Here is an 18,687-nt window from a genome sequence, read left to right as displayed (position 1 = left end):
CAAGGGTATGTAGATCCACTCCTCCCTCGTTGCTAGATGACTCCATAGATAGATCTTGGTGACATGTAGGAAAATTTTGAATTTTTGCTACGTTCCCCAACAATTACTACGTTCCCCAACACAATGAGCTTACAGTTTCATCAATTTCTTCTTCCATAGACTCTTGCAAAATATTAGTCTTTTCTTGGACAGCGGAGACTTTCTCAATAAGTGCATCAATATAGGAATTGTATTCATAATTCTCATAGCAATATTTCAATATAGCAAAAATTGCAGGCCTATAAACATCATCATCAAAAGCTTCATACTTTTCAAACAAAGATTCAATTTCATAAGCACCCTTAAAAGCAACAAATTATTCTATTTGTTCCACATCATAGTAGTCATATATACCTCTAGCATAAGAAGCCAACATTTCATTATCATTAAATTTGCATAAAAAGGGAAGGTGTGGAGCCTTCATCCTAGAGCAACAAGTATAATCATATCTCAAGCATAGTTGCCTAGCATACCATTTCAACATATAAATTTGATCCCATAATAGTTTCCCTTTTTGAGTCAAGCGATAATCCCTAAAGTATTCACGTTGGTCCAACGTGTCTCCCATTACATAATTGAATGAGGTTTTCTCAGGATTATCAAAGTGGTATAAAATATTTTTCACACAATGATCATCGAGGGTTTTAGGAGGTTCCCCATCTCCATGAGCAGCAAATACACCTATTTTTTTGGTATTTCGTGTTCCATATCCATGACTAAAGATAAAGAACAACTAAGAACAGCAAATAAAAACTACTCAGTGATAAAGCAAATAAGCACACACGAGAAATATTCATCCCACGCTATTGTTCCCCGGCAACGGCGCCAGAAAAAGGTCTTGATAACCCACAAGTATAGGGGACCGCAACAGTTTTTGATAAGTAAGAGTGTCGAACCCAATGAGGAGCTAAAGGTAGAACAAATATTCCCTCAAGTTCTATCGACCACCGATACAACTCTACACACGCTTGACGTTCGCTTTACCTAGAACAAGTATGAAACTAGAAGTACCTTGTAGGTGTTTTTAGATAGGTTTGCAAGGTAATAAAGAGCATGTAAATAAAAAGTAGGGGCTGTTTAGATAAACACACAACTAAATTAGGTTTAGTAGAGAGCTTGTTGTCACACAAGAAAGTTATTTGTCCCTAGGCAATCGATAACTAGACCGGTAATCATTATTGTAATTTTATTTAAGGGAGAGGCATAAGCTAACATATTTTCTCTACTTGGATCATATGCACTTATGATTAGAACTCTAGCAAGCATCCGCAACTACTAAAGATCATTAAGGCAAAACCCAACCATAGCATTAAAGTATCAAGTCCTCTTTATCCCATACACAAACAACCTATTTACTCGGGTCTGCGCTTCTGTCACTCACGCCACCCACCATAAGCAAATCATGAACATATTGCAAACCCTACAACGGGAATCCCTCACGCTTGCGCGACACAGAGAGCACCATAGGACAACACCAGTAATAAAACATGCAACTCAAACCAATCACGATCATCAAATAACCCATAGGACAAAACAAATCTACTCAAACATCATAGGATAGACATACATCATTGGGAAATAAATATATAGCGTTGAGCACCATGTTTAAGTAGAGATTACAACGGGTAAAAGAGGGGTTACACCGCTGGATAGAAGGGGGAAGAGTTGGTGATGATGGCGGTGAAGTTGTTGGTGAAGATTGCGGTGATGATGATGGCCCCCGGTGGCACTCCGGTGCCACCGGAAGCGAGGGGGAGAGGGCCCCCCTCCTTCTTCTTCTTCTTCCTTGACCTCCTCCCTAGATGGGAGAAGGGTTTCCCCTCTGGTCCATGGCCTCCATGGCGTGGGAGGGGCGAGAGCCCCTCTGAGATTGGATCTGTCTCTCTGTCTCTCTGTGTTTCTGCATTCTCTGATTCTGCCCTTTCACCGTTTCTTATATTTCCGGAGATCTGTAACTCCGGTTGGGCTGAAATTTTAACACGATCTCTATCTGGATATTAGCTTTCTTTCGGCGAAAGAAGGACACCAACCGCCTTAAGGGGTGGCCACGAGGGTCAAGGGTGCGCCCAGGGGGGTGGGGCGCGCCCCTGCCTTGTGCCTCCCTCGGGCATCGTCTCGCGTGGATTTTTTCCCCAAAAATCATATATATTCCAAAAAAAATCTCCATCAGTTTTTATCCCGTTTGGACTCCGTTTGATATGAATATTTTGTGAAACAAAAAACATGCAACAAACATGAACTGGCACTGGACACTAGATCAATACGTTAGTCCCAAAAATAGTATAAAAATTGCCAAAAGTATATGGAAGTATTGGAGTATTGACATGGAACAATAAAAAATTATAGATACGAGGAAGACGTATCAGGCGACTGTTCCCATGACCGCGAAGGCCCCTAAGATCACCATCCCTTGTATATAGGCCCTTACGGGTCAACTACAAAGCCATTTTTAGTGCCACTTGCTAGGCTTTTATGGATTTATTTCATGTGACTTTGTTTTATTTGTTATCCCCTCTCGTTTAAAGTACTTGAAGTTCTGCCGCTATCGAGCGTCACACTTTTGCAAATCATAACAAGTCTACAAAAAATACATCTTAGTGTACCACACCTAATTAGTTTCATTTGATCATCATGCAGTATATTTCTGCACATTATGTATTCGTGTCCTTGATATTGTACATATTAACACATTTCCTTATATATAGGCTTTGGTCAAACTCTTAAAAAGATTATGAAAGGACATCTGCCCCTAATGTGGTTTTTAGTATTAATGGCAATAACAATTAGTTAACTAACTATGTTTCGAGCATACTTTTAGTTTGCACTTTTATGGGAGTGAAACATTTCGTTGGTTGGCAACCCCCTAAGCAAAAAGGATAAAGGAAGACGACATGTCATTTGCTCAATAGTGATTCCTCGTTTTGAGTTATAGGTATGTCGTGATATTAAGATGGGATGTGCTTGTGTGGAATATTCGTACAATGCAGCCAAATACCCCCCACAACTTATATGAGAAAGAGTACCTAAAAATCCACCTGTTTTTGCCCGTGTTAGGCATTGGGTCGGAATGTCCAACTTAGTATCCGACCAGTCGGGGGTCTGGACACTCTGAGGTAATATCCGACTTATGTCCAACTGCTACTGAATAGCCTCGGAGCATACGTCAGAACATCCGACTTGGTCGGGACATTTGACTTTATTGAGAAGGTCATAACTGTCAAATTTTAGGGTTGGCTATATAACGCTTCTTTCTTCCACCTTTGGAAGGTGATGAATTCACTACTGCTCACACCATTTTATCCAAAAGCTTACACCTTCGATTCCTCCCTCTCCAGCCACCCAATCCATTCCATATTTTAGAGAGAGAAAGAGGAACACCCAATCTATACTCTCCATCCAACCAAAACTCGAGTTCGTCGATTCCTCACGAGATCATTGCAACTCTTGTTGCTCCTGGGTTTGTGGGGGAACCCTAGATGGTTTAGTTTCCCCGGAGCTTCCAAGTCGTGTGGTTGTGCCCAGGGTTTGGAGCACACCCTAAGAGCTATCCCTGGTGGAAGGGAGCTAATGCATTTATAGACAACTTATATTTCCGGACTGGCGGTAGGCGTTATCGACATCTTTGATCCTTTAGTTTGTCTTGGTGAAAACTGGAACACATTCTTGTGGGTGAAGTTTGAATATTTTGAAACCAAGGGGTATTTCTCCTCCTTGACTTGACTTGTTGACCATGGCTAGTTTTTCAAACATTGTTAGCTTATATTCTTAGTGGGTAGGACTATGTGAATCACCGGTTGGGGGGGGGGGTACTATCCCTCCCAACACAATAAAAGTGAGACATGTTCCTTGTCATGATTCATTTACTCAAGTGACAAAGAAACAATCCACATGTTATAACCGATCTGCTTGTTTTCATGTGTCGACAGAAATAGGGTTGCCCGCTCATGCGGTATATCAAGCCAACTATTGTAAGTATTGCCTCGAAGCTTTGCTTTCATTCATCAGCCGCTAGAAAAAACACAGCTCACACAAGAATTAAAAACCACGAAATATTTTTGCCCAACGCCATTAAGGTACTCTTAAAATGCCTTTTGCACTTTAAGATTGATGAAAGAAAACAGTCTGTATTCATTATTTTCTCCAATTCGAAGAACCTCGGATGTCATTCACACATAACGGCAGCAACGAATCTGCTCAGCTTTGAATAAGGCCTTTTAATAACATATAAAAGACAAGTACATCGTGTCAGTTGTCATTTTCACTACGTGTCCGAAACAGGGATTTTACATTAGTTAGCAGGGGCATTGTACAAAGTGACGCAGGTGGTAAGCAACCCAAACTATCTGGAGAAAAAAGGGAGCATTTTGGTTCACACGGGCAATAAACAGAGGTGAAAAAGAAGTGAAATTAGTAGGGTTTTATTTAATTTAAGAGAGCCAAGGCAAAGCAAAGCTACGGGAAGAAAATATCTGCGTTGGAGCAGACACGACCGAGCCGACCGCACTCGCTCCAGCGGTCCAGCCATATAACCCAAAACCCTAAAACCCATCTCGCCCCCTCTCGTTTTCCCCCACCCCTTCCCCGAAGGGCGACCGCTCCCGCCGCCGCCGCCGCCTCCCCCGCCATGCCGAAGCACTACCGCCCCGCGGTAATCCCCTCCCCCGCCTCTCTCCCAAGGCCCTCCTTCTCCGCGCCGCCGGCAGAGTCCCTTACCAGTTGCTTCTTCTGCTGTGCTCCAGGGCAAGAAGAAGGAGGGGAACGCCGCCAAGTACATCACCAGGACCAAGGCGGTCAAGTACCTGCAGATCAGCCTCGCCGTCTTCAGGTCCCCCTTTCGCTCCCTGCTACCACCGCTCAGCGCTGACGAGACGACTGGTCATTCAGGAACTGTTAATTTTCTTTGGCCAATTCCTTTGTGTCGCTGATGTTAATCAATCCCGTGGGGAATTTTTAACCACTGTATCTATCGGCTAGAAGGCGCTTCATTAAGCCATCTAGCCGACAGTGCCCCTGTCATCGTGGTTCACCGAGTAGTTAAATTTACCGTGGTTTACAGTGCGTGCTGCTACCAACTTAGAATCATCGTGGAGCTGATTTTTCCAATTCATCGTGTTCTGTCCGGCTCGCGTGCTGCGAGATTTAGGATGGTGGATTTTATATGCGAAGTCACCAGGGTTTTGGGTTAACTTTTTTTCACGAATTGTTGCAGGAAACTATGCATTCTCAAGGGAGTGTTTCCCCGGGAGCCCAAGAAGAAGGTGGAGGGGAACCACAAGACCTATTACCACATGAAGGACATCGCCTTCCTTGCCCATGACCCTTTGATTGAGAAGTTCAGGTACTTGGCTAGCTTCCTTGCCAAAGTCTGCCACATGGTTGATATATAACTGTAAAAGAGGTTTCTTGCGCTCTCTTTTCTGCTTAGCTGCACTTCGTTCTGTACCATCAGGGGCTAAGTGTCTCAGGAATTGAATTTGGTTGCAATTTTATGTTCCATATTAAATAGACGCCATTTACCCTGTGTTTTGTAATTGCGCCATGGATGGTCTGATCTATACTGTCCTACTGGTAGGGACTCTTGATTTTTTGTTTGTATTGAGGTGACCTGGATGGAAGTATCTCGAAAGCTTTCTGAATGAGTTATTTCTTAGTTGTGTGATTTATTTGCTCCTGGTAACTGTCAGCTCCTTGTTGAATGGAGCATGCGGCAGAGGAAATAGTGGCCTTAAGTGGGAAGCTATAGTTTCACTAGAGTGCTGGTGTCCATCAGCGGAAAAATAATTCAAAACAAACTTAGCTAGTCAATCAATGCGCCATCACCTATTCAATTTGCACCTTCTGTATTTAGTACGTCGTTAATGAAATTTTGATAACTGTAATACAGACTAGCAATCTGTGGTTACTTGATCGCTGCTCATGAAAAGCCTGGCTTATCTGTTTGTATCATTGGCAATATTGACTTATGGTATCTAACTGCACTTTTTTTTGCTTGGAGTAAATACATCGTGAGTATATGACAATGATGTTGCTGGGTTATATTTTTACGGTACAATGAGTAATTGCTCGTTGATAGTTTATGATTTCCTAATCGGTTTGTTATTTCATGTTATCAGAGAAATCAAGGTTCACAGAAAGAAAGTTAAAAAGGCTATGGCTAAGAAAAACAGGGATCTGGCGGACAGATTGTTGAATCGACCACCGACTTACAAACTTGATAGACTTATCATTGAAAGGTAATGAGTGAGTTCAAGTTGATTCTTTTGGTCTTTATCCAGACTGGTCTCTCACATGCGTGTCTTTGTTTTTTTTTGTACAGATATCCATCTTTTGTTGATGCTCTCAGAGACTTGGATGATTGCCTAACGATGGTGCATTTATTTGCGGCTTTACCTGCTATTGAAGGCGAACGTGTGCAAGTACAGCGAATCCATAACTGCCGCAGGTATGCCCTCTTCTGGATTAGTGAATCCTCTCTCAGAACCTCACACACATAAACCCCACACGGTGTTTAGATTCCTGCTCCCAGAGATTCTGTTATTCCTCACCTTTCTAGCAACTACAATGCACCTCTGTGCCTGGCCTGTTTTGTTGGGGCCTTAAGAATTTGAGGATGTGAAAGTTGTAACAGTTTTTCCAGCAGCCATGAAATACCTGGATTTTGCTAAAATCCATATTCTCACCTTGTTTTGTGGACCACCTGTGTTGAATGTCAGAATATTGTAATGCAAATGCAGAGGCAAATTGGTGCTTGCTTCTTTCAGAGATTTATTTTGCACTACTAATATACATCCTTGTACATTGTAGGTTAAGCCATGAATGGCAAGCATATATTTCTCGAACTAATTCCCTGCGGAAGACATTCATATCTGTCAAGGGCATATACTACCAGGTAGGTTTTGTGGAGTTGTGTATCTGCATATCTTTGCGCACATTTAGTCATTTATAGTCGATGTTTATAATTTTATACTATGTTTTGAAGGCTGAAGTTCAAGGGCAAAAGATCACTTGGCTTACTCCACATGCTCTTCAGCAAGTTTTAACTGATGATGTCGACTTCAATGTGATGCTTACCTTTTTGGAATTCTACGAGGTAGGCGAGATTGTGGATACTCGTCAGTTATCGTGCATTCCTGCTTAGCAGTATCACATCCATTTAAATAAGTTTAGTGGATAGACATAACTGCAAGCTTTACCAAATCCTGTTCTGCCTGCAGACTCTTCTAGGATTTGTGAACTTCAAGCTTTACCATTCAATAAATGTGAACTATCCGCCTATTCTGGATCCTCGTCTAGAAGCTTTGGCTGCGGGTAAGTACTGGTGCTTGTTATAGTCATGCTAGCTAGCATGTTTGTTTCCTTTATGTGCTCGTGCTCATACTATGTACCATGTTTGTTTTAGGATTCTTTTTGCTACATTTCTCTTGACTCTTCTTTGTTTGACATTCACACTGATGTTCGTACCAGAGCTCTATGCGTTGTCCCGGTATATGTCTTCTGGAAGACTGCCAGGAAATCCAGAGTCTAATGGGTTTATTGAAGGCAAAGAGACTGAAAATAATAAAGAGAGCTCAAAAACTGACGAGTCTGAGCTCAGATTGGCACAGCTTCAACATCAGCTACCTGCTAATGAACCTGGTGCATTAATGCATCTTGTAGAAGAATCAACTGCTGATGATACAGAGGAGGAAAGCGTTAAAGAGTGCAGGACTTTATTCAAAGATATGAAGTTCTACTTAAGTCGTGAGGTAGTGAATTTGTTATCACTGCAAAGCTATTGTTTTTGAACTAATTGCCTCGGCTTCAATATCTTATATCCTTTTATTATCTTCCTCTTCATTCTCAGGTTCCTAGGGAGTCTCTCTTGTTTATAATTCCGGCATTTGGAGGAACTGTTTCGTGGGAAGGAGAAGGAGCTCCATTTGATGAAACAGATGAAGATATCACCCATCAGGTAGATTTTGCTTGCCCATGAGCTTTTACCAGGGGTATCAAGATTGGTCTAAATTTCCTCTACACAAGATACCATCCCACTTCATTCCAGTGCACACATGCCCTCTCATTGTAGTTTATCTGCTGACTATTAAGTATCGTCATGTTGTTTTGCAGATTGTTGACAGGCCAACCCAGAGCCATGTTTTCCTCTCCAGGCATTATGTTCAACCACAATGGATTTTTGATTGTGTAAACATTCTCAAAGTAATTCCCACTGATGACTATATTGTTGGAAGGTATGTATCCCAGGTTATGTATCATATGTATATGCTGGTACACATGACATCACTTAAATATGCACATTCCTTTTGCTGAAGTTACGAATCAGGACTGTGTGTTATGTGTTTAAAGTCTCTAGCTAAACTAATTGATGGTTTTGTGTGTCGCATCATTAAAATTGTGATGTGTGCAATGTAATATTGACACCGTTGTACTCCCTCTGTTCCTAAATACAAGGCTTTTTAGAGATTTCTATATGGACTACATACGGATGTATGTAGACGTATTTTAGAGTGTAGATTCATCCATTTTGCTCTGTATGCAGTCTATATGAAAATATTTAAAAAGACTTATATTTAGGAAGGGAGGGAGTACTTGTTAGCTTAGCTGAATGCTTGTCCACATCAAATTCATCAAATTGTGTTTAAACACTGTTACACAATGAGGATATTTTCTGCCTTCCTTCTTTAGTATTCTTTACGCTTATAACTGAACTGATAGCTTTTGTCTACTGCCTATTCGTGTGCTATGCAAAATATGTTTTCAAGTAGCTTAACTCACGCAGCAGTCATGATGCTGATATTTTTTTTTTGATCTTAGGGTGCCTCCACCACATATATCACCTTTTGTGGACAACGATAAAGAGGGTCATATACCTGACTATGCAGTGACCTTGGAGGGATATAAATCTGCTGGTCAAAACCAAGTTATGCCTCTGCCAGGTTTAGGTGATGAAGATCTGGGCAGTTCGATAGTAGAGGCAAAATCTGAGCATAATGAATTTGCTCAAAAGAAGAGGGAGGTGAGCTCCTTCCCATTTCAGTATACAAGTCTCTTGTACTTCTGTCTTATTTTTTTTTTTGCACATTCATGCACTTTGTGTAATGTCGCCATCCCCCTTCTATTTCAAAGTTGGAGATGCAAGAGAAGAAATACCACGAGGAGCTGAAGATGGAAATTGAGGGAACTACTTTCTCTAATTTGTCAAATAAGAAGGCTGATAGCGCAGCCGATGTTGCTGACGAAGATGAGAAGGCAGCTATTGAACAAGCTGAGAAGGATGCTGACGACATTGCCAAGTCTGTCGTTTCCAGGAGGAAGAGAGGCCTTATGGAAGCAATGAAGGTACATCTCCTTGTACTATAGCTACTACTGTACTCTTTAATTGCATTATCGTATTGTTCTTCTTGTTTATAATTTAGTCTTTTTGAATGAGATCTCATTTGTTCCCTTTGTCAAACTATATTCAAAATTTTAATGCCTTGTTCTGTGGGTTTAAATGAGAAAGTTTCATACCGATACAGTGGAATATTAGTATTAGCCATTGGATTGAAGTTGATAGCTGATACCACACCACTTGGGTCGTTTGTACAAGATACACGAACACCTGTTTGTGCAGCATCTTTATCTACCCCGTAAATTATTTTTGCCCATAAACTTATCTTTGCTATTTCTCTACCCGTGCATTACTGTAGGTTCATTGTTGGTAAGTATATATAAATACTTGGCCACACTTTATTTACATGAAATTCGTCCTGTATTACCACCTTGTCCTTTTCATCTTATAGAGTGGCTTTTTTTACCATGGCCATACGGTGACCCATCTCACCATGATTTAGCAAGTAATTTTGCACATTTGTTCTTTGGTGATTCTTGGTCACGTTTCTAGTGCCACTAAATCCTCGACGCATACAAATGCCCAGCTGGATCCTGGCTTTTCTGATACAAATGCTGATCAAGTTGCATCGACGCTAATACCTGCCATTCTGGATGTTGCATTTTTGAGATGTATAACTAATCCGGTACTGTTTGTGATCTTGCAGATTAGCAATGATAGGAAGAAGAGCAAAGTGGAGCTGCTCAAGCAAAGGAAGAAGGCGGCCGAGTCCAGTGCTTCTGCCAAACGTCGCTGATGCACCGAATTCATCAGGGGACGGCATATTATGTTGTAGTATCCGTATCGATGATACACTTGTACTAGTGATGAGTATCCGCCTTTGTGGTATTTATGTTGTTTGCATTGACTGGATGTACCGAGATACCTGAAAGGAAAATTTTGATCTGCGATCATTGTGCTCACCTAGTTGATGGTGACCAAATCTGATTTTGTTTATGGGTGTGCATTCTTCAGCGAGATTGGATTGAGAACTGCCCCCTGGTGGGCTCCATTTCTCAGCTTTCGTAACCTGATGTTCCCCTGGGGTGAAAGCAACTGGTCCGTGTTTATTCTGCCTATTCACTAGAAGAATGGTTAGAAATATGTTTTAAGATTTGGATTTCAAATAAAACTCTCTGATGGTTTCATACCAAATCTGCGTAAATGTGTGTGTGGTGTGTACGCAAGTGGCTGTTTGTAGCAACTGAAGTATGCAACTCTAATCAAATGGATGCAGGACGTGGAGTATGTGATCACGAGCACACAGGCGCTCGTAATCTGTCCCGTTGGGTATGGCTTCGCGATTCGTTCATAGTAAATGCACGTGACGTGGATAGGGTCCACCTGGAACGGACAACGTCGCTAGTTCGGTTCAGAGCCGTGGCTCGAGTCGTCAGTGTCGTCTTGGTCCGTGGATCAGTTCTGCTGCTTTCCGGTAACGGCGGCGGTGAGACGGCAGTGAGTCTACCTCCCGGCTGTAGATCTTGTTTTGTTGAGAGCGGCGAGCAGGCGAACCACTATATTTTTAGGGTTAGGAGCACTCCGCTCCGGCGAACATGGTGTTCTCGATGCAGCCGGTCAACAGGTTCGGATCTGGTCCTGGGTGTGGTTGTTCGTCCGTGTTTTGGGTGGAGATTTTCTAAAGATCTGCTGCCCTTGGTCGGGCCCCGAACCATAATAGAAGGTCAGCAATGGAGAAATCAATCCGAAGGTTTGCCGGCGCACCATCAGCAATCTGGCCGGCGGGGTTCCCCTGTGCGCGGACAAATTCGCCCGGTATGCTCACAGAACATGTCTCATCCCTCCACCCCCTTCCACGCCCCACCCCTGTCGCACCTTCTCACACTCCACTAATCCATTTTGTTGTTATTCTGAATCTGGATCTGATCTGCAACCTGTATGTGTGTATTTTCGTTTTCGATCCACTGCGGTTGTGCAAATCTCATACTGATCTGAAATGCAATGTTCATGCCAAACCAATACTTCATCTGTTTTCATTATGGATTGCGGAGTCTGACATATCTGTTTACTTTTAGTTTGTACGACAAGAATACTAGGAAACCTCTTATTTGCAAATCCGTTGTTCTGTTAGCTTAATGATTGTTGTCTCCAACCCCACGTGTTGTGCTTTGAATTGCTGTCTTGTTGCAGGCCAAACTTCTATGATTTTTAAAGGATTTGTAAACATGAAACAAAACAATTTGCAGGAATGCATGATTATATAAACGATACAGTGTACTGCCGGCTAATCAGACCTTATTTCAGGTAGTAATCATGTCTAACTCCGGCAGTTGCGACGTAGTTGGAGCCGGTGTAGAAGTTACAACACAAGACCCGGAGCACTCATCATCTGAAAATGAAGCACAGGCGCCTCCGACACCCACATCCAGAATTTCAGTTAAGCGAGCAGTAGAAGTAATTCAGTTATTTGATGGTTACAAGATGTGGTTGGTTGCAGAAATTGGATTTGGTTGTATGCTAAAGCTCCCTGTGATCCAACAACTCAACCTAAAATTCAGTGCATGGACAATTAGTAAGGTCAGTATTAGGCGTTGCGTAATCATATTGACAGAGTCGAACATTCTAAAGTTTTGGGCCGAAGACGTGCACAAGGTTTTCGGTATACCATTTGGGCATCGAAATGTTAGAGGACGTGATGCATTTATAAAGCCTGAAGCCATCCATTTCATAAAGAGCACACTTGGGATGGACAAGACCGGGGTGCATAGCCTCCGAGCTGCAGAGAAATTCCTTCTCCAAGACATCTCTGAGACATCTAACTAGCTTGAAAAGGACTGTTTCCAAATTGAATTCGTTATTTTCGTAATGGGTCATGTTTTGGCACCAACAACCAAACATGATTACACCACTATAGACTACTGGGGTGCACTTGCCAGCACAGAGACGATCTCACAATTCAATTGGTGTCAGTATGTACTTGAGTGTCTCCTCCAGGCAGTTCGACGGCTTAAGAAGGACATAAGGACATGTTGAAAAACAACCCAAACACTAATTTAGCTGGTTGCCATTTGTTCTTACAGGCCAGTTTACTTGTTCCTTTTGCAGCAATTTTTTGCATGCATCTGATCACATCATGTATCTTAGGGGTCGTGGCTTTTATTGATGGCAAGTTTATTTATGTTTTCAGATTTTCTTTCTCGACAACATTGACTTAGGGATGTTCAACAAGAAGCATGATGTCCTTCATCAGATCAGCGCCTTCGATCAGACCAACATTAGAAGGATGATAACTATGGCAACTGACATTGGGACGAGCGTCACATCATATTCGAATTCCAAGGTAATCACTATTTTTGTCTCAGATGTGTTGCGTTGGCTGACACATTGAATTTGGTTGTTCTAACTTTCAAATTTGTGATCGACAGCTCCGACCAGATGCGGATGTATGCTATGCCCGCCGCAAGCAACCAGAATGCACTGAGAAAATAAATAACCAACCAGCAGACGTCACCAATCAAAATCAAAGCCCTGAGCATCACACAGAAGCAAGGTTAGGTGCAGTGCATGCATCGTCATCATCAGCAGCTCTATCATGGATGTCAGGACACCACACCGTGTCCTCGATCCAATCGACTTTGCAAAGCACATTCCCAGCCGATACCCAAGTTTGGTATGTGACACAAACGCCTTGTTGGGCAGAAAGCCACATGTCACTAATTGTTCACTCATCATTTCCATTAGCTTCCACTTCCGAGAAATTACACACCTGCACTAAAGTGATTTGTTGGTGAATTTGTTTTCCTGTTCAGGTAATAGATGAGATAACTATTCTACTGAAGGAGCAAAATGCTAGGTGCCAGCACAAACTCAGTACTGCGCGGGCTAATGCACAGGCCGACATGATCAAGTTCGGCGATAAACTCATGGCTGTACTTAGCAACAGGTGCATATGCTACACCACCAGAGGTTTTACTGACTGCCCAGCTAGAGCTATTGATAATAGATTGCTTCAGCGAAAGTGGTAATCCAGTACTGATCTTAGCTCCATTTTAACAGGGGACATAACGAGGACTCCTCCAGGCCCTAAAATACCTGTTGTCAGGCTTGATATGTCTGGATGCAGAAGTGAGTATCAGCTATATTAATATGCTGAGCGATTGAATGTGCATGACCGAACTCCCCAGTATTAACACTGCTTTGAATTGTTTAGGTGACACTAACATAAACACTGCGACTAACAGGTTGGCAGCACCTAAATATAAGCAGGGGCAACTTGTCGACCAATGAGCCTGCCTAATTGAAACGTGCCTGACCCCTCCATGGTTGTGGCTCCAGTCGACCATTTCGTGCCAGCTCACCTGCACGAATCCATTGCTTGTTTGCTTGGCTGGACGAGCTCTTCGGTTCAGATAAGATATCGGATGGGGTTGGCACGGACTGGCTGCTGAATTGCTGATCCATGCCAAAATGGTTACTAAGCTCAGCACGACACTCCTTGCTCGACCTCATGTATCCACACAGACCAATCTTCTATAGAAAAAATTAGAAAAGCATAAGACAAATTTAGGAACCGATCCATGCGCATGAGTAACTATATGACTAGAATTTACATCTTGTTTTTGATGATAAATCTTACATCTTTATTCATGTACTTGTAGAACCGATGACCAACGTTCGATCCACCATGAGCAATCCAGGTGACGATCTGCACGCCGCAGTCAGTGCATGGAATGAGCGGCGAAATCTCCTTTAGGCTGACGGACGACGATGATGCAGACATGGTGGATAAGGGATGTGGGTGGTGGCACTAGCTCCGGTGGGGATAGGATGCACCGGCAGACCTGGGAGGGCTTCCAGTCGAATCACAAGATTATGAAGATGACTAGCTTGTTGGGGGAAGACTGGTAGCTCCAACGGGAGGACACAATAAATGAATGCGGTGACGGTGTTAGTCTATAATCTGGATCGGAACGGCTCATATCGTTTCTCTCCATGTGGGCCGCATGAAGCATGCCTGACGGTGTAATGGAAGCTGCATCTGTGTTGTGGGCCATGAGCCATAATAAAATAAGAAATACATAAATTATAGCTGATCCTATATGCCAGCAGTGTGCATCACGAGACAAGCTAGGGGTGCAGATAACGAGATCACTGCCGCTCGGGCTCACGATAGCACTTCCCGAAAGCAAAAGCAACTTTATGTGATGAAACTGTTGCATAGTCATAGTTTTTTTCCATTTTCTGAATCTGTGCATTGCTACAATACAGTTTCTACGTTAGAAAAATTCAGATTTCTTTCTTTTGAAACCTTATTAGACAACTCAAACCTCTTTCTGAAACTTGAGATGATTCAGACCTTTTTTTTTTAAAACTGGAGACAATTCAGACTATTATTTTCTGGACTGAGCCGAGGGGATAACGGCGCTTCCACAGCCATCGCATTCAACCTGATCGTCCTCTCCCAACATCGGCGCCATGCCCGTCTCCGCCTTCCCGTCCCTGGACCCCGCCGCCGCCCACCACCTCCTCCCCGCCGCGCGGCCGCGCCCGCGCCTACGCCGGCTGGTGGTGCTCAGGGCCGCCTCCGTCTCCGCCGTCGCGGAGGAGTCCTCTGCTGCCGCGGCCGCGCGGGGGCGGCTCGAGTCGCTCAGCCAGGTGGCCGGCGTGCTCGGCACCCAGTGGGGGGACGAGGGCAAGGGCAAGCTCGTCGACATCCTCGCCCAGCGCTTCGACGTCGTCGCCCGCTGCCAGGTCTCCCACTTCCCACTCTCTCGCGCGCGCTCTCTCGTTGCTGCTGCTTAATGCCTTCGCTTGTCTAGTCCGGATGGTGTTCGATGAATTGCCCCACAGTTCTCCGGTCAAGCGCCATCCGAAATTGCTCAATGCCGTCGCTGGTTCGGTGATCGTGCAATCAGAAATGGGACCATTCAGCTTCGACTTGTTAAAAATGTTGTAAATTCTCACAGTTCTCTAGCTCTTTTACAATGTCCCTGTTTCCGACATCGTAGCTCGTCGAGTTCACTCAACTGACCGTTCCTTCTGCGCGTTTGTAGCCAGTTAGCTTAATTTGGTTCTATTGCCTGCTCTTACTTTCTGCAATAAGATTTGATGTTGCATGTTTTACCTTCTTCCTAACGTGTAGGGTGTTTTACATCACTTCTTAGGGTGGAGCCAATGCTGGACACACCATATATAATTCCGAGGGGAAGAAGTTCTCGCTGCACCTCGTCCCGTCGGGTATCCTCAACGAGAACACACAGTGCGTGATTGGTAACGGAGCGGTGGTTCACCTCCCTGGGTTCTTCAAAGAAATCGACGGACTGGAGTCCAACGGGGTTTCATGCAAAGGGAGAATTCTGGTATCAGACCGTGCCCATCTTCTGTTTGATTTCCATCAGGTTGTCGATGGGCTTCGAGAGGTGGAGCTCGGGAACTCCTTCATAGGAACAACAAAGAGGGGAATCGGACCGTGCTATTCGAACAAGGTCATCAGGAACGGGCTCAGGGTCAGTGATCTGCGGCATATGGACACCTTTGGTGCCAAGCTTAACACCCTGCTGAAAGATGCAGCGACGCGGTTCAAAGGATTTGAATATAGCAGCAAGACCCTCAAAGAGGAGGTCGAGAAGTACGAAAGGTTCGCCGAACGTCTGGGACCGTACATTACTGATACCGTGCATTTCATGAATGAGTCGATCTTGCAGAAGAAGAAAATTTTGGTTGAAGGTGGTCAGGCTACCATGTTAGACATTGACTTTGGGACATATCCATTTGTTACTTCCTCAAGTCCTTCAGCTGGGGGGATCTGTACTGGCCTCGGCATTGCTCCAAGAACCCTCGGCGATATCATCGGAGTGGTGGGCTCAGTTACCTCTGAACCTCTTAACGTTCTCTTCATCGTCCAACTCGTCTTCCGCTCCAAAACCGAACATATTTGTACCTGCAGGTAAAAGCTTATACAACCAGGGTTGGATCTGGCCCATTCCCAACGGAGCTGCTGGGCAAGACGGGCGATTTGCTCCGCGCATCGGGAATGGAGTTTGGGACCACAACAGGTCGGCCCAGGCGTTGTGGCTGGCTCGATATAGTCGCGCTCAGATACTGCTGCCAAATCAACGGCTTCTCCTCCCTGAACCTGACGAAACTCGACGTGCTGACCGGGCTGAAGGAGATCAAGCTGGGCACTTCCTACTGCACCGAAGATGGCAAAGCGATCGAGTCGTTCCCGGCAGACCTCGGTATCTTGGAGCAAACAAAGGTAACGAAGAACGAAGACCAGCTTCTGATATTCGTGTGATTTGCTTGGCTTGACGGTGGTCTCTGCTGGTGTAGGTCAAGTACGAGGCCCTGCCTGGGTGGGAGGAGGACATTTCGTCGGTGCGGGACTACGATGATCTCCCGGAGACCGCGCGTCTGTACGTGGAGAGGATAGAGGAGCTGGTTGGTATCCCTGTCCATTACATCGGTGTCGGACCTGGGCGTGATGCTCTCATATACAAATAGGGGATTTTGTCAGACATGTCTCTTATTATCTACTCCCTCCGTAAACTAATATAAGAGTGTTTAGATTACTACTTTAGTGATCTAAACGTTCTTATATTAGTTTACAGAGGAAGTATACAAGATCCGCATTTGAGCAAATGATTCAACCCAAGTGCGTCCTTTACTGCTTCTACCAAAGACATTTGCTGACTTGATGCCATGGTATAGTAGCTGACTGGAGGACGTAGGGATTCCGGAATCCTCAATGGAGTTCAGCTCCAACATTGTGCAAATGAAGACACAACCCAATCTGATGATCAATGGGTGAATACCCCACCGGAACCACACGCATGAAAACGCCGTCTCAGTGTGATGAGATGCTCGAATGCCCTATCAATTACGCTGGGACGAATGGTTTCATTTTCTTCTTTTCTATACTGAAATATGTGAAAAGTAAGCCACGAAGCTATCTCTTCAGAGTTGTGGCTTCAACCATCTATTTATGTAACATCCCAAAATTCTAAATTTTGGAATGTTATAATAAATAGATAGATTTGTTTGTTTGTTTGAATTGTTGTGTGATTGATTGAGTGAAATTTGAAACTTTTTGAAAGTTAAATGAGAGGGAATAAAAGGACTTTCCCAAACTTTCATTTTTGCTTTCTGATCTCCGTGAATTCAAATATTTCTCATCACAAAACCCTGGAGAGAGGATAACATGAATTCTTCCATTTAAATGAAAAAGGGGTGTTGAAAATATTTGAATTTCATTTGGAAATATTTTTTAATTCATAAACTTCATGCAACTCAGTGATTTTCACGAGCGAAGATAAAATGACTTCTTCAAATTATATGAAATATGAGTTGGGAGTTTCAAAGAATTAAATTCAAAGTTCTTTTGAATTTATTTTCAATTTGGAGTTATTTGAGTTTTATTCAAATTATTTTTCTCCAAAAACAAAATATATGGAAAATAGGGTAACATGATTCCCTACATCAGAAAATTGGAGAGAAATTAATTTGAAGTCATTTTGGTATTTTAAAAATGATTTTTATTGGATTTTATTGGACCAGTAACACTGTGTGAATTATTAGAATTTTTGTGAATTTTATTTGAAGCTAAAATAATGTTCATGTTGTAGAAAATCTTTTTCTGCAAATTTTGGTATATTATATGCTTATATAAAAGTTTTAGTCATTTTTTTTTAGTTCTCTGAAATTTTTGTTTAAAAAAAAAATATCCCGCAGCGCCTTGGGCCAAAGCCGCCAAACCACCGGCCAGCCACAAGGCCATCACACGCGCCGCACCAAGGGAGCCAGGGAGCCGCTCCTTTTCCTTTTCCTAATACTAGTAGGATTTGATCCCGTTTCGTTTATTCCGATTTGTTTCTAGATCTTTTCCCTTTTGTTTCCTAATCCTAATCTATTTCTTGTCCCCTACCCCAAGCAAAACCCTCCCTTCCCCAATATAAATACCCAAGCACCCCCCCCTCTAGCACATCAAATCAACACCTCTCCTCTCCTCTCCTCACCCCACGTCGCTGCGCCACCTCGCCGGAGTTCGCCGGACCACCGCCGCCATTTCCGCCCCGCCCCACCACCTCCGGCCATCCTAGCCACCCACCGACCCTACCGTCCCTTCCCCGACGCCAGAGGGCCACCGGAGCTCCACCAGAACCCCATCATCGGAACTGCTACAGTAAATCCCGACCTGTTTTTTTTTCCGTTCTGTTTTTTTTCAGAATAGTTTCAATCTTGTAAAATCCATAGTTAATTATCTACGAGGTATTTTTGAGTGATTCCAACTGCCTTGGATCACAAATTTTATGAAGTTTCTG

At 43.5% G+C, this 18,687-nt stretch overlaps 3 protein-coding genes across 4 annotated transcripts; all 3 read left to right on the top strand.

The window, feature by feature from the left end:
* The first annotated feature begins 4,551 nt into the window (after nucleotides 1-4,551).
* Nucleotides 4,552-10,363, top strand: LOC123087180 (pescadillo homolog). Its single transcript, XM_044509104.1, has 14 exons — nucleotides 4,552-4,687; nucleotides 4,779-4,864; nucleotides 5,249-5,377; nucleotides 6,153-6,272; nucleotides 6,356-6,481; nucleotides 6,844-6,928; nucleotides 7,019-7,129; nucleotides 7,254-7,347; nucleotides 7,504-7,784; nucleotides 7,883-7,990; nucleotides 8,146-8,267; nucleotides 8,851-9,052; nucleotides 9,163-9,375; nucleotides 10,074-10,363. The coding sequence occupies exons 1-14, from the start codon at nucleotides 4,664-4,666 to the stop codon at nucleotides 10,161-10,163; spliced, it is 1,791 nt and encodes a 596-aa protein (XP_044365039.1). The 5' UTR covers nucleotides 4,552-4,663; the 3' UTR covers nucleotides 10,164-10,363.
* A 406-nt stretch (nucleotides 10,364-10,769) lies between these two features.
* Nucleotides 10,770-14,433, top strand: LOC123087181 (uncharacterized). Of its 2 annotated transcripts, XR_006441266.1 has the most exons (7): nucleotides 10,770-10,991; nucleotides 11,088-11,182; nucleotides 11,672-11,803; nucleotides 12,555-12,707; nucleotides 12,793-13,037; nucleotides 13,177-13,310; nucleotides 13,424-14,433. XR_006441266.1 is itself a non-coding variant. In XM_044509105.1 (5 exons), the coding sequence occupies exons 2-5, from the start codon at nucleotides 11,681-11,683 to the stop codon at nucleotides 13,178-13,180; spliced, it is 525 nt and encodes a 174-aa protein (XP_044365040.1). In that variant the 5' UTR covers nucleotides 10,775-11,182; nucleotides 11,672-11,680; the 3' UTR covers nucleotides 13,181-13,327. The 2 variants fall into 2 exon arrangements, 1 of the variants encoding a protein (XP_044365040.1); XM_044509105.1 differs by lacking the exon at nucleotides 13,424-14,433 and having other exon boundaries at nucleotides 10,775-11,182; nucleotides 13,177-13,327.
* Nucleotides 14,434-14,773: 340 nt separating this feature from the next.
* LOC123087179 (adenylosuccinate synthetase 2, chloroplastic) lies at nucleotides 14,774-17,040 on the top strand. Its single transcript, XM_044509102.1, has 4 exons — nucleotides 14,774-15,118; nucleotides 15,532-16,224; nucleotides 16,314-16,625; nucleotides 16,700-17,040. Exons 1-4 carry the CDS (start codon nucleotides 14,843-14,845, stop codon nucleotides 16,868-16,870), a joined length of 1,452 nt encoding a protein of 483 aa, XP_044365037.1. The 5' UTR covers nucleotides 14,774-14,842; the 3' UTR covers nucleotides 16,871-17,040.
* Nucleotides 17,041-18,687: the final 1,647 nt, after the last annotated feature.

Source organism: Triticum aestivum, chromosome 4A (assembly GCF_018294505.1).
Source record: "Triticum aestivum cultivar Chinese Spring chromosome 4A, IWGSC CS RefSeq v2.1, whole genome shotgun sequence".
Lineage (NCBI taxonomy): Eukaryota > Viridiplantae > Streptophyta > Magnoliopsida > Poales > Poaceae > Triticum > Triticum aestivum.
Note: the sequence above shows the minus strand (reverse complement) of the source record. Positions and strands in the feature narration are given on the sequence as shown.

What these genes read in the sequence shown, in the direction of transcription:
- LOC123087180 (XM_044509104.1), top strand. Translation starts at nt 4,664, where the DNA reads ATGCCGAAGCACTACCGCCCCGCG. An exon ending in CCTTTGATTGAGAAGTTCAG is followed by an intron (nt 5,378 to 6,152) that starts GTACTTGGCTAG and finishes TCATGTTATCAG; the next exon opens with AGAAATCAAGGTTCACAGAA. An exon ending in GCCTTATGGAAGCAATGAAG is followed by an intron (nt 9,376 to 10,073) that starts GTACATCTCCTT and finishes GTGATCTTGCAG; the next exon opens with ATTAGCAATGATAGGAAGAA.
- LOC123087181 (XM_044509105.1), top strand. Translation starts at nt 11,681, where the DNA reads ATGTCTAACTCCGGCAGTTGCGACGTAGTTGGAGCCGGTGTAGAAGTT. An exon ending in CACCCACATCCAGAATTTCA is followed by an intron (nt 11,804 to 12,554) that starts GTTAAGCGAGCA and finishes TTATGTTTTCAG; the next exon opens with ATTTTCTTTCTCGACAACAT. An exon ending in CATCATATTCGAATTCCAAG is followed by an intron (nt 12,708 to 12,792) that starts GTAATCACTATT and finishes TGTGATCGACAG; the next exon opens with CTCCGACCAGATGCGGATGT.
- LOC123087179 (XM_044509102.1), top strand. Translation starts at nt 14,843, where the DNA reads ATGCCCGTCTCCGCCTTCCCGTCCCTGGACCCCGCCGCCGCCCACCAC. An exon ending in TCGGCGATATCATCGGAGTG is followed by an intron (nt 16,225 to 16,313) that starts GTGGGCTCAGTT and finishes TTGTACCTGCAG; the next exon opens with GTAAAAGCTTATACAACCAG. An exon ending in GTATCTTGGAGCAAACAAAG is followed by an intron (nt 16,626 to 16,699) that starts GTAACGAAGAAC and finishes CTGCTGGTGTAG; the next exon opens with GTCAAGTACGAGGCCCTGCC.